Source organism: Erythrolamprus reginae, chromosome 7 (genome assembly GCF_031021105.1).
Source record: "Erythrolamprus reginae isolate rEryReg1 chromosome 7, rEryReg1.hap1, whole genome shotgun sequence".
In the NCBI taxonomy this organism is placed as follows: domain Eukaryota; kingdom Metazoa; phylum Chordata; class Lepidosauria; order Squamata; family Dipsadidae; genus Erythrolamprus; species Erythrolamprus reginae.
The window spans coordinates 52,152,600-52,166,562 of NC_091956.1; the positions used below are offsets into that span (position 1 = coordinate 52,152,600).

The 13,963-nt window shown below is 37.8% G+C and overlaps 1 protein-coding gene across 9 annotated transcripts in view; it reads left to right on the top strand.

Annotated features, from left to right (window-relative positions):
- Positions 1–13,963, top strand: part of WWC2 (WW and C2 domain containing 2) — a 203,210-nt gene that overhangs the window by 154,648 nt on the left and 34,599 nt on the right. For all 9 annotated transcript variants that reach the window (XM_070757482.1, XM_070757484.1, XM_070757485.1 and 6 more), the window contains 3 exons: positions 4,476–4,599; positions 6,276–6,356; positions 6,452–6,538. In XM_070757482.1, the coding sequence (XP_070613583.1) occupies positions 4,476–4,599; positions 6,276–6,356; positions 6,452–6,538 (292 nt within the window). The remainder of the gene's footprint in view (positions 1–4,475; positions 4,600–6,275; positions 6,357–6,451; positions 6,539–13,963) is intronic.

Here is a 13,963-nt window from a genome sequence, read left to right on the forward strand (position 1 = left end):
ACTAACTTTTCTACTTACGAACCTGGTTATGGAACGAATTAAATTAGTAAGATGAGGTACTACTGTATACACCTTTTCACATACAATTCTTTTAATTAGAAATCATTGTTATTTAGTTACATGGGTAGAAATAAAAACATTATATAGTGGTGAAGCTACATTTTATAGTGTCCTTCAACCAAATAGTGTTTCCAAAATAATAATAAGAATGAGTAATAACAATACTAATGAATGAGTAATAACATGTAACTTACGGTATTGCTCAAAGTCTCTCTTGAACGAAGCCTGAAATCCTGGTGATTCCATGAACATGCCATACTATTTGCTTGGTAAAATATAGGATGTCTTTTTAAATTTCCTAATAAAGTTTGCCACTCTGTGGTTTCCTGATGGTTCCCTTTACATACAAACCAGTTGGGATTCTTCTTAGCTTTTCCAAAGTCAGCCGAGAGTGGCTAGTTATTGTCACTTGCTGTGTCAGTTAAATAATTAAAATATGTAAATTTAAAAGCTTGGGGAAATTTTTTTAAAAAGGATTGTTTGCCATAAAGATAGTATAATGGATGCCATGAGAAGCAATTCTAGAAACCCTAGTCCAGCAGTAACCTGCCTCAGTTCAAATGGCAATAATACCCAGAGCAGCAATGAACTCAAAACCAAAAGAAGCAGATTGTAGGAGCAGGTGTTCCCTCAAGTATTTCAGCTCAAGCCATTGTACTTTGAAAGTAAGCACCAATATCTTGAACTCTGCTCTTTGTGGCTAGAGTAAAGGATGGAAGTGTCATTAACATTGTTGCTGAATTATATAGGTTGATGTTGGGAACTTTGGGATTAAAGAACATTGTTTAGCAAGCAAATATCTGTAATGAAAGAGGCTGGTTTACATTTCTGACACTGTGTCCCTTGCCAACTTGTCCAAACTTGGCTCCCAGTATTGACACTCTGCCATTTGCTCAGTTCCCTGAGTAAAATGAAGAGCCCGTCCTTCTTTTTCAGCCATAGGAAGCAGGCAGAAAGAAAACCCATGAAATCTTGCAAAGAAAACTGCAGAAATTTGTCCAGGTAGTCAACAAGAGTCAATCAATACAGACATGAAGGCACAATAAATAATTATTTCCCATCACCCTTGGCCAGGTCAAGCTTAATGTTTAATTATGTTTTGCCAATTCTTCCCCTGATACACAAAATGTGGTCCCATTCTGAAGTTTTGAGGCGTTATCCTACTAGTGAACATTCATTCAAAAATATAAAACATACATTCACAAATATAAAGGATTTGTCATTGATAACAATTATTAGATTAGTTAATTATCACATCAGATGGCAGCAGCTATAGTGGTCAACTTTTAGGGTCAAGGGGCTTTGATACCCTGTTGGCTCCTACCAGCTGCCTGAAGGAGTCTGCTGTTTTCTTGACAATGATTTTAGATTTTTAACAGATTAACAGAGTTGGGAGGGACCTTGCAGATCATCTAGTCTAATTCCCTGCCCAAGCAGGAGACCCTTATATCTGCCTCTACCTAGGATTGAACTCACAACTTCCTGATTATGAGACAAAAGCTCCACCTCTAGGCCACAACATCCCAGGCTTGGTTTGCCATTGTCATCTTCTTTCTAGACTAAGAGGGAGAGACCCTCAAAGTCAGCCCACCTGGTTTCCTGTCGGTGGGTTAGAATTTGGTCTCTCGGTCTTTAGCCTGGTACCTTAAGCTAAGCAGGACCAGCGGTGGCCAATTCTTGAACATAGACCACCAGGGAATTTTACTGTAGGTTAGCCTAGATCCGTGATAGTGAACCTATGACTTTCCTGAACCCTCCAGAGTGCAAAAAACAGTACAACGGCAAACCGGAAATGCATTTTCCCGAATTTCCAGTTTGCCCATTTGGGCATTTTTTTTCATGTACCAGGCTTTAGAAAGGCCTGTGCGCATGCGCAGGGGGGCAGCATGGGATGGTGCACATGCGAGGGGGAGAGGAAAGGGGTATGGGTATGTGCACACATGCTAGCACACCGATACACACTTCTTTTGGCACGCAAACCAAAGAAGGTTGGCCATCACTGGCCTAGATTGTAAAACAACAACACATGATCGTTCATGAAAACTCCAAAATGGGATATTGATTGTCTTTAGTTTGAGTTTTAATGGCAGCTTAACCAGAAAGGGAGAAGAAAGTGAAATGTCAGAGAACAATTTGGAACATAGTACAATTGCATGTATATTCATTCAAAATTACATATTACATTTAATTTAAGGGGATATAATTGCCTAAATAAGCTTTATCTAATTTTTAAAAGTATAAAGTCCTCATGTCAGATAATATATTTTGGGATATTAAACATTATTTTTATGTCAATATTAATGTTGATGATCATTAAAAATTACTTTCAGTATTTTATTTGTGTATTTATAATGTACATTCTCCAGCATACAAATCCAATAAATAATAATAATAATAATTATACAAATTCTAATGTCCTGAATTCAATAAAAGTTCTTTAACTTTCATTGGAAAAAGTTGTTCATTTTACCATCTCCTCCAAATTTAAAATTCCTGAACCTGCAAGGTTCTCACTCAATTAAAGGCCTATTGATGGACTGAATATGCCAATACAATTTACTTAAGTTCTGAACAGCCATCTGCTCTCAAATTTGAGACATCACCTTGCGTGATTATTTGTACACCAGGCATTATTACTGATGGTCTGAATATGTCAATGCAGGTAAAGGGCACCAGATTAGGAAATATTATTATAGTCCTTGTCTCATAATCAATCAAATGCAATGAAAAGCTTCCAAAAATTATGTAAATATTTGGATTACCGGTATATCCAGTTTCACATTTATATCTTGTAATTCTACTGATTTTGATAAATCAATGAAACCTGATCTTTAGTTTTGCTCACATTGAAATCAATCAGTTTTAGCCTTGGTTTGAAGAGAGCTTTGATAAGGCTGCACAAGCTTGCATTTTTATCTGCATCTTTATTTCAGGCAGAGGAAACTGTCTCCTACACACAGCTTTTTTCTGTGTGGAGTATCTTTTGAAATAACAGATTTAGAATAACTGTAAAGTTCTTTCATAGATAGACTCTGTCATTGTCAAAGTCGATTCCAGACTGCTGTGCTTATTCCTGAGAGTAATCAATAAATCATGTCATCACCTTCACCTCTCTCAAAGTGGTGAAAGAAAAAGCACTTCATCATCAAGGAAAAAGCATCCCTACTGCTACAAATGAAAGGAAAAATGCATTAATCAATCCTCTAATCTGAAGCCTTAAAATTTAAACATCTTAACAAGATGTAAAGTCATGACTCAGGAGGGGGGTGTAATGCATACCAATACATTTGGTTCCTTGATAGATAAAAGGACTCCATGCACTTGCAAGTTATTACATTACAATGTGATGCTTGCATTGATTGTACTATGGTTTCTGCAGGAAAACTTAGCAGGAATTGAATTTTGAAATCAGGAGAAAGCAACTTGAATTTTCTCTTAAATTTTGTGGCAGAATCCTAGATTCTGTCACTGGTGAATCCAAAACAGAATTGGGATTTGTATCTTACCATATAGAATTTTCAGAAAGGATTAAAAAATACCTTAATTAACGTATTTAGAATCTAATTTGCTTCCTGTCAAAAGTCTTTAGTTTATTATGACACTGGCATTCGATCTGAAAGTACTCTCAAACAGTGTGCCTTGCAGTGTTTCTCCAATATGATTGAAATGGCAATAATTAAACTGAAAAAGATTTCTAAGTAAAGGTGAACTTAATTTTGGTAGCCACTTTAAATCATTACTGTTTAAATCTCAGAAGTTCAACAATTTTATATAGATGTTGTGATGAAATCATATGTTCCTGTTTCCTATTAAACAGCCGATTGGGACTTGGGGTGCATTACAGATTAAAACATTTGTTGCTTGAGATAAAAAGGGCATGTTCTTATATTGTGTGTGCAAAAACTCAAGAGATTTCAATAGTAGCTATAGGGCAAAATTGCAAGTATATGTCTGCGTAGCAGGTAACAGTTGGAAGACAAGACAGAGTACACAAAGATAGTCCTGTTGCCAAAAAATCCATTGAGGTCAGTACTGTTGGTTCTGAAAATAGTCCCTTACTCTGAAATTGCCAACTTATTCTATCTAATGCTAGGACCTGTCTCAGTTGACACATTCTTCTTTTGCTTTTTTGATTTTGAGACGAGGAAAAATTGAGGGGTAAATGATAGGGATCTTTACTTTTAAGACTTGTAGAAAAGTAATAGGTTTCTTTTTTGGCCTTATAAAATGCACATAGTGGTAAAGAAGCCTCATTCTAAATTTGAAAAATTTGATTGCTATTTCAATTCAAGTAATGCTTGTGATGAAATTTAATTACACTTTTGGAACCCAGAATCTTCCATGTCAGTTTGACCAGGAGTTGAGAATGCTTTTCTTATTTACAGCCTAAAATAAAGGTTCTTTCCTTTACCTAGGTATTGACTTTTCAAGAAGAACAAGGACTCATTTGCTTGAGGAGAAGACAGGCTGTGTATCTGCTGCTGTATCTGATGAGTCTGTGGCTGGAGACAGTGGAGTTTATGAAGCTTCTGTAAAACAGTAGGTTTAAAGCCAGGAATATTCCTATTTGTCAGAAAACAGAATTAACAATACATTCAAACATTTGGCTTTGTACCCTCCAGCAATTTCAGAACAAGTCAAACAGATAGGGCAAAGAATAATTTTAAAAAGATTTACAAAAATCAACAATCAGGAAAATAAAGAATTAATGGAACAGAATATACATTCTCCTAGGTAAAAATGACACCTTAAAATCTGTGTAAATAAGTATTAATATCAACACTGGAACACATTCTCCATAGATGTAATTTAAATTTTACAATTTAAAATAGTACAACTGAAGAGTTTGAGAACTAATCAGTCCTCCTTATGGAACATTCTAATATGTTTAGAAAATAATTAAGTATTCAGATAAATTTTTAACAAGACTTAATTGTGCAGGCATGGCAAACACATGCTTTAATTTATTGAAAGACAATAACATTTAAATAACACGTTATAATTTTATACATTCACAATTGTGTACTGTTAAAACCAGATGGGAAAGGTGGGAGCATGACACACAAGAGGTGGGGAGATGGGATTAGATATTAATTAATCAACCATCTCCAGTATGAAGCTTTCCTATTGGGTCCCAAGCCACTTGGCAGAGCCAGGTCTTGTTGCTCTTTCAAAATTAAAAGAGGGTGGGATGTTTCAAAGGGCAGGAGCCATGACAGAAAAGGGTCTGCTCCTGGAGCCCATCAGCTGAAATCCCTTGACTGACAGGATCTACAGCATGCTTCCTCTGCCAGTGCAGGTGGTACGGGCCACTCCCATCAGGATGAGACAGTACCTCAAGTAAGGTTAATGGACAAAGCAAAATTAATTCATTAAATTAATTTGCCTTCTGTAAGAATTTGAAAGCACATTTATGTCGCCAGGCCTGGGGTCATTAGACCCCAGCCTCTGCCCGATGAATGTTTTTGGTGTGATAGTGTGTATGTGTTTCTTTGATTTTAAATGTCTAGTTTTAAAGAAAATTTTAAATTAATTACTCTATTAATTGGCCTAGAAATGTTTTATTTATTGTATTTTTACTGAAATGTTGTAAGCCGCCCCAAGTCCACGGAGCGGGGCGGCATATAAGTCCGATAGATAGATAGATAGATAGATAGATAGATAGATAGATAGATAGATAGATAGATAGATAGATAGATAGATAACAGAAAAGTTGTTCCAATATTGACCTAAAACTTTCAATGTAATGTTATATCCTAGTGTAGTAATTATATCCCAGCGCAGTAATCTTATATCCCAGTGTAGTAATTTCAAATATATGAGATCATGTCTGTACAAACAATTACATTTATTATGTCTTCTTTTTCAAAGTAATCAAAGTATGTAAACTAGTTCCATTTTATATAGCCAAACAATATGAAGATCATGTAAATTTTTATGATCTATAAGGATGGGACCTTCAAATAAATTGCTGTTAGTGAAATAATCTTTAGCACTGTTTCCTAAATATATCACACTTCAACAGCTTCAGTATTCTTGAAGAAAATTTCCTACACAAATTTATTTCTAATAAAAATGAAATATATTAGCGTTCAAAAAATAAAATGTTCACCAGCAGTTATCAATTATGTGCTCAAGTGTGTTTGCCCTCAATTCGCAGTCAGCAAAAGTATTTCTGTCATTGCCATTGATCTGTCTTAAACTCTGTTCTTTAGACCCAATAGCAATGAAGAAGTCACATGTAGTGAAAATGATACCACAATGCTGGAAACTGCTCAAGTACAAATAGGGCTTCGGTGAGTCACTACATATATTAAGATATTAAGTTTCTACTGACCATTGTAAATATGTGATGTCTAATGCAGGGTTTTTCCTCTCATCTTCTTAAAAGATACGATACAAAGAGCTCAAGTTTTATGATCGTAATAATGCAGTTACAAAATCTTCAGGCTCTTTCAATATCCCCTGGTAACAAAATGTAAGTAAAATGCTTTTTTGACAATGGTACTTTTTGAAGTCTAGTAATTCATTATTAAGCATTTACCTTTTCAGGATATCAAAGTGCATTTATAACAGGCAGGGTGCAGGGAGCATAGATATGTCAGCTTGAATCTTCTTCCATCTTTTAAGTGTTGCAAGTGTTGGCTGCTAGAATGTGCATACAACCAACCACCTTCATCTGGCTTACTAGTGTTTTCATGAGCCTATTAGACATCTGCTGGCTAATTGGAGCACAGGATATGATTCTTTCTTAACTAGGACAGGAATGTCTTCATTTTTATTTCATTCAGAAATTAAAATACAAAAGAAAAATAATTAAACAGAGACAAAACAAAACCGGATTTTCAAAAATGTGGCTTTAAAAAAAGACAAAAACATGTATTTCCCCCCTAATTGAACATTGACAAATCTATTACTACAATAATAGCTCCCCGCTAACCGTGCAAAACAGGTCCAAAATTTATAACTTTCTACATCTATTTGCAACCCAACTGACCTAGCATACGTATATGAAAGAAAAAATAGTTAACAGGTTAAACAGCAGTGCAATTAAAGTTCAAAGCACTCTATTAATGGTGCTTTCTGTTAGCAGTCTGCTATTGTATTTATTCATAGAATGTTTGCACGGTTTCTTATTTACCACAGATAATCTGATTATTATCTCTGATCAGTCCAGGATCAAATACCCTTGTTTGGTTCTTAACAATGAAACCTTTCCTTAACTTTTTAATTGGGAATTTTCCCAACAATTGCATTACATTTCCAAAGTTCCTAAGTCCGTGTTATAAATATCTCTGCAATACCCATTGTTGAATAATTCTTGACAGGAATGAAAAGGATGGAAATTTGCCACATTAAACGTATTGTTTTCTTTTTATATTTCTGGAGTTTATCCACAACAGTTTTCTTTTAGCCTTCCTTTGCTTTTGTGGTTTATTCTGTAAAGCAGGTGTTTCCAACCCCCAGGCCACAGATCAACATCAGTCCATGGTCTGTAAGGAACTGAGCCATACAGGCAGTGGCCAACCAAGCAAAGCTTTATCTGAGCATGTGCAGGATCTAGGTTGCATTTGAAACCACATCCTCCCCTCAATCTGTGAAAAAAAACCTCTTTCACAAAATTGCTGTCTCTGCCAGAAAAGTCGGGGAACCGCTGTTCTAAAGCAGTGTTTCCCAACCTTGGCAACTTGAAGATATTTGTACTTCAACTCCCAGAATTCTCCAGCCAGCATTTGCTGGCTGGGGAATTCTGGGAGTTGAAGTACAAATATCTTCAAGTTGCCAAGGTTGGGAAACACTGCTCTAAAGAATGACTGCATATTACTGAACCACATGAAAATGTATGCAGTTTCTGAATGGAAACCCCCCCTCCCATCAATTTAAGATTATGTTTTCTGTTTTCCTGAAAAATCTCTTTCTTATTTCTTCCTTTCTTTTCTCAAGAATTAACATTCTTTCTCTTCAGGCAAGAAATATACAGATAATCCTTGACTTATGACTGATTGCTTATTGATTATTCACATTTAAGATCATCACAGAACAAGTATTTTATTGCTCTAAGGCACCTTCCAGACATTATAAATAATTGCACTCACTCCTCCCCGTGATCACATATTAGATGCTTGGCAAAGACCTGGTGTGTTATCTTGTGGTCACATGACTATAATTTGCTATGGTTTTTGCAGATTTCTGTCACTTCCATCATTTGAACAAATGGATTCACTTAAAGACGACCATGTTCACTTACCCACTATGGGGAAAATATCATTAAAATACTTCTGGTCAGTTGGATGCCTCGACCTATAAATATCTCCAGAAGAGATACTTATACTTGTGGAGATACTTATTTATTTATTTGTTTGTTTGTTTATTAAATTTGTATGCCGCCCCTCTCCGCAGACTCGGGGCGTCTCACAACAGCAACAGAAAACAATATATAATACAAATTCAATGATTAGAAAGCTAAAAACCCATATTTTTTAAAAAAAAAACATGCACACAACATACCATACATAAACAGTATAGGCCTGGGAAAGATATTTCAGTTCCCCCATGCCTGACGGCAGAGGTCTTCACAACAAGTGTCAAAAGGCATATAAATCCAATAAATAAATAAATAAATAATGACATGATCAGATTTCCACTCCCAGTTGCAGTCACCAGTTGAAAACTACCAGTTCCATTTCCTTATTGGAGCAGAAACTGAGAAACAGAACTTCTCTAGAAGGAGCTGTTCTTAAAGTGAACAAACCTTTGCGTTGGGTTTGAGATTTGTATGCTACCTGGAGACTTTTTAAGCATTCATTGTCTGAATGTCTGAGTTGTATTTGCATTTCAAAGAAAACAGTTTCATTTTCTCATTTGAAGAGCAAAGCATGAAATTATGTTTTTACTGGGAGCACTTATTTCAGCCTAGATAGGTTAATTTCTACAAATATTGATATATTGTGAGGGCTACTATTTACACAGCAGTATAATACAAGTCTGCTCCCCAACTTCATTTCATGTTGGAAAATGTTGCATGAATTTGAAAAATGCTAAGAAAGCCACAGATCTTCATTGGCATGTGTCTGATTTTGTTTTCACATTCCCTCTTTTATTTTCAACAATACATGAAAAGTACTCCCACAAGTCCTTACAAGTACTTGCTAAATTGTAACGTGGAAACAAGTAGCCATACCATGATGCGATGTTGACACAGCACACCTCTGTCATTTTGACAATAGTTGGAAGTAAAACCGCATGTTGTCTCTCATAAAATAGACACGAATCAAATTCAGTTACTCCAGACCTAAGAACCTAAGAAGAGCCATGCTGAATCAGGCCAAAGCCCATCGAGTCCAGCATTCTATGTCACACAGTGGCCCACCAATTGTCCATGGGGATCTTGAGCAGAAAGAGAAGGCAAACCCTCCCTTTCCTTTGACCCCCAACAAATGGTACCCAAGGGAATCCTGTCTGCCTCAACCAACATAGAGGCGGCACTTGGATATCTGTTTCAATAACCATTGATACACTTAGCATCCATGAATCTGTCTAAATCTACCTTGAAGCTATCAAGACAGACAGCTGTCACGACCTCTTCTGGAAGTGAATTCCATAAACCAATGACCCTCTGGGTGAAGAAATATTTCTCTTTATTTGTCCTCACTTTCTTACCAATGAGCTTGAGGGAGTGCCCCTTCGTCCTAGTATCGTGTGATAGAGAAAAGAATTTTTCTCCATCCACCTTTTCTATCCCATGCATGATTTTATACACTTTGATCAAGTCACCTCTTAAATGCCATCTTTCAAAGCTGAAGAGACCAAGGTGTTGCAACCTGGTTTCATAAGGGAGGTGCTTCATATCCTTGATCATTCTTGTTGCCCTTTTTGCACCTTTTCTAGTTCCATTATATCCTTCTTAAAGTGTGGTGACCAGAACTGTACACATTACTCCAAGTGTGGTCTCACTATTGATTTGTACAGAGACAATACAACTCTTGCCGACCTATTTTTGATTCCCTTCCTAATCATGCCAAGCATGGAATTTGCTTTTTTTACTGCTGCTGTGCACTGGGTTGACATCTTCATTGAGCTGTCCACCAAAGCCCCAAGATCCTTTTCTTGGGTTGTCTCAGAAAGCTTGGTCCTCATCAGTTGGTAGATATGACTGGGTTTCTTTGCCCCGATATGCATAACTTTGCACTTGTTTAGGTTAAAATACATTTGCCACTTTGTTGCCCACTCACTCATTTTCGAGAGATCTTTCTGGAGCTCCCGATAATCAGTTTAACTTTTCACTACCTGGAACAATTTAGTGTAATCAGCAAACTTTGCTACCTCACTATTTACTTCTACATCCAGATCATTAATAAATAAATAAATTAAAAAGTAAAGGACCCAAAACTAAACCTTGGGGTACATCCCTTCTCACTTCTTTCCATCCAGAGAATTGTCCATTTATTGCACCCTTTGCTTCCTACAAGTTAGCCAGTTACCAATCCAGGACAAGACCTGACCTCTAATTCCATGGCTAAAGAGCTTTTTTAGGAGCCTTTGGTGAGGGGCTTTGTCAAAAGCCTTTCGAAAGTCAAGATATACAATATCAACTGGGGCCCCTTTATCTATATGTTTATTTACACCTTCAAAGAATTCTAACAAGTTAGTAAGACATGATTTGCCTTTGCAGAAACCATGTTGGTTTTCTTTCAGTAATGCCTGTTTTTCTATGTGCCCAGTAATTTTATCTTTAATAATGGTTTCCATCACTTTGCCTGGAACTGAGGTTAAACTGACTGATCTATAATTTCCTGGATCGCCTCTGGACCCTTTCTTGAAGATCGGAGTTACATTTGCCTCCCTCCAATCCTCAGGTACAGTGCCTGATCTTAGAAAAATATTACAGTGATCCCCCGATCATTGCGAGGGTTCCGTTCCAGGACCCCTAGCAATGATCGGGTTTTCGCGAAGTAGCGCTGCGGAAGTAAAAACACCATCTGCGCATGCGCAGATGGTGTTTTTACTTCCGCAGCGCTAGCGAGGAGCCGAAGATTGGGGTTCCTGGGAAGGGGACTCAGCTTGTTCGCCGCCCGCTCGTGCATCGCCCGCCCACGTCGTTCATTCTCGCCGCTTCCCAGCTGAGTCCTGAAGCGAATTCGCTTCAGGACTCAGCTGGGAAGCGGCGAGAATGAACGGCGTGGGCGGGCGAAGGGCGGGCGGCAGCGAGGAGTTTGCGTGGGCGGTGGGGAAACTCCTCGCTGATGCCCGCCGCTCGCCCTCCTGCCAGCAAGAGGGGGAAGACCTAGGGAAGCCGCCCAGCAGCTGATCTGCCCGGCGCCATCTACACATGCGTGCCCATAGAAAAAAGGGCGCGCATGCGCAGATGGTGTTTTTACTTCCGGGTTGCAAAATCGCCATATAGCCATTTCGCAATGATCGGGGTCGCAATACCCGGGGGATCACTGTATATATTTTAGCTAGAAGTTCAGCAATTTCACACTTGAGTTCCTTGAGAATGCCATATGGACCTGACGATTTGTTGACATTTAGTTTAGTAAGGCATGCAAGAACATATTCCTTGTTTATCTCTATCTGGTTTAATTCTTCTAATTCCCTCCCTGAGAAAACTAATTCAGCTGCAGGCAACTGCTCTCTGTCCTTCTCAGTGAAAACGGAGGCAAAACGTCATTTAGCCTCTCAGCAATCTCCTTATCATCTCTGATTATCCCCTTCTGACCATTGTCATTAAGTGGCCCAACTGTTTTTCTGGTTGGGTTCCTCCTTCTGATGTACTTTAAAAAGTTTTTGTTATTATTTTTAATATTCTTTGCTATATGCTCCTCAAAATCGCTTTCCTATCTATCGCCTTGCATTTAGTCTGCCAGATTTGTGATCCTTCCTGTTCTTCTCAGTAAGAAGAGCCTTCCATTTCTTAAATGAGTTTTTCTTCTTTCCAATAACCGCCTTTACCTCATTCATAAGCCATACTGGTGTCCTCTTGGACTTTCCAGTCCAGACAGTTAACTAGCTCCCTAATTTCTATCTAAGAACATGCAACAAAGGAAAGCTGACCAATTCTATGAATAATCAATATTAGAGACATTTCTCTTATTTGTTGGAAAGTTTTTCTGACATTAGTCAGGATGTGCCTTCATGTAATAATCATTTCATTATTCTGTATAGAATAGAATAGAATTTTTATTGGCCAAGTGTGATTGGACACACAAGGAATTTGTCTTGGTGCATATGCTCTCAACGTACATAAAATAAAATATACATTTGTCAAGAATCATGTGATACAACACTTAATGATTGTCATAGGGGTCAAATAAGCAATGAAGAAGCAATATTAATAAAAATCTTAGGATATATGCAACAAGTTACAGTCATACAGTCAACATGGGAGGAAATGGGTGATAGGAATGATGAGAAAAACTAGTAGAATAGAAGTGCAGATTTAGTAGAAAGTCTGACAGTTTTGAGGGAATTATTTGTTTAGTAGAGTGATGGCGTTCGGGAAAAAACTGTTCTTGTGTCTAGTTGTCTTGGTGTGCAGTACTCTGTAGCGACGTTTTGAGGGTAGGAGTTGAAACAATTTGTGTCCAGGATGCGAGGGGTCAGTAAATATTTTACCCGCCCTCTTTTTGACTCGTGCAGTATACAGGTCCTCAATGGAAGGCAGATTGGCAGCAATTGTTTTTTCTGCAATTCTGATTATCCTCTGAAGTCTGTGTCGGTCCTGTTGGGTTGCAGCATCTTGCATCCTTTCAGTAGCAGCAATTTTTTCTCTCATAAGGCGCAACAAAAAAATATCTGCTGCAAACTGTGTGGCATCAGGAAGAGCATCGGCCCAGTAAATGTGTTGTGGCCCACCAGCAGCCTGTGTAGCTGGTAGCTGATTCCAACAGCGCAGAGGCTGATGTGGTGATGTGCCAGCAGCCTGTGCAGCTGGCACCCGTGTTGGACAGTGAGGAGGTTGGGAAACACTCAATGCCAGAGGCCTTCATAATTCAGCCAAGCCCTTCAGAACCTCCAGAAGCTCCCCTTAGTGATGAGGAAGAAGAGGAGGAACCTATTCTCAATGCACAGTCACACACAGCTGCTAAAAAGCATAAATAGTTCCTCAGGAGGAGGTCTCTTCAGGAGTAAGGCTTGGGGCTAATTGGCCACTCCCTTAACCTATTTAAGTGATGACAATGAAAGAAACAATTTGAAGGAAACAATGTTCATTCATATTCCTTCATGTCTTGACTCCAGAAAGGTCTAATCAGCTCTTGTTCTCTTTCTTGACATTTTTCCTGCAAATTGCTTCTGGGCATTTTGCCAACAACCATAAGATCACTGTTATCTACAAGTCTGTTTACTCAGAATTGAGTTATGATTTCATGGGCTCGTGCTGGCTGTTAATGAAGTTGAATTAAGAGCCGGTATTCAGAAAAGACTACTTTAAACCAGTGTTCCCTCTAATTTTTTTTCAGGGTGGGCGGAAAAGTATAGTGTCTGAGCGGCAGTCCCTTTGGGACTGGGCGGCATAAAAGTATAAATAAATAAATAAATAAATAAAGTAAGTGTGGGCGTGCGCTATCACACATGAGCGAGTTCTTGCAGCCATAATTCTATATTTTCAATAGTTTATTTTCAAATACACGGTAATCATTCAACACTTCAAACTAACTAAGATTAGCCTCTCACAACAGCCATTGCAAATTATAAATTTTTCCCTCTAGAAATACCAAGATGTATTTGAGAACTTTAGGTTTAGTCTGTCAGTCTCAGATTAAAAACATTATCAATATCCAATATGTTCATAAATGTATTTAATAAGTCAAAAAAGTCTGGCTCGCCTTACAGTTTCTCACATCTGTCTCTCACATTGATGATGACCATTCCATCTTTGTCTTTGTCCATTCTCAAATACATC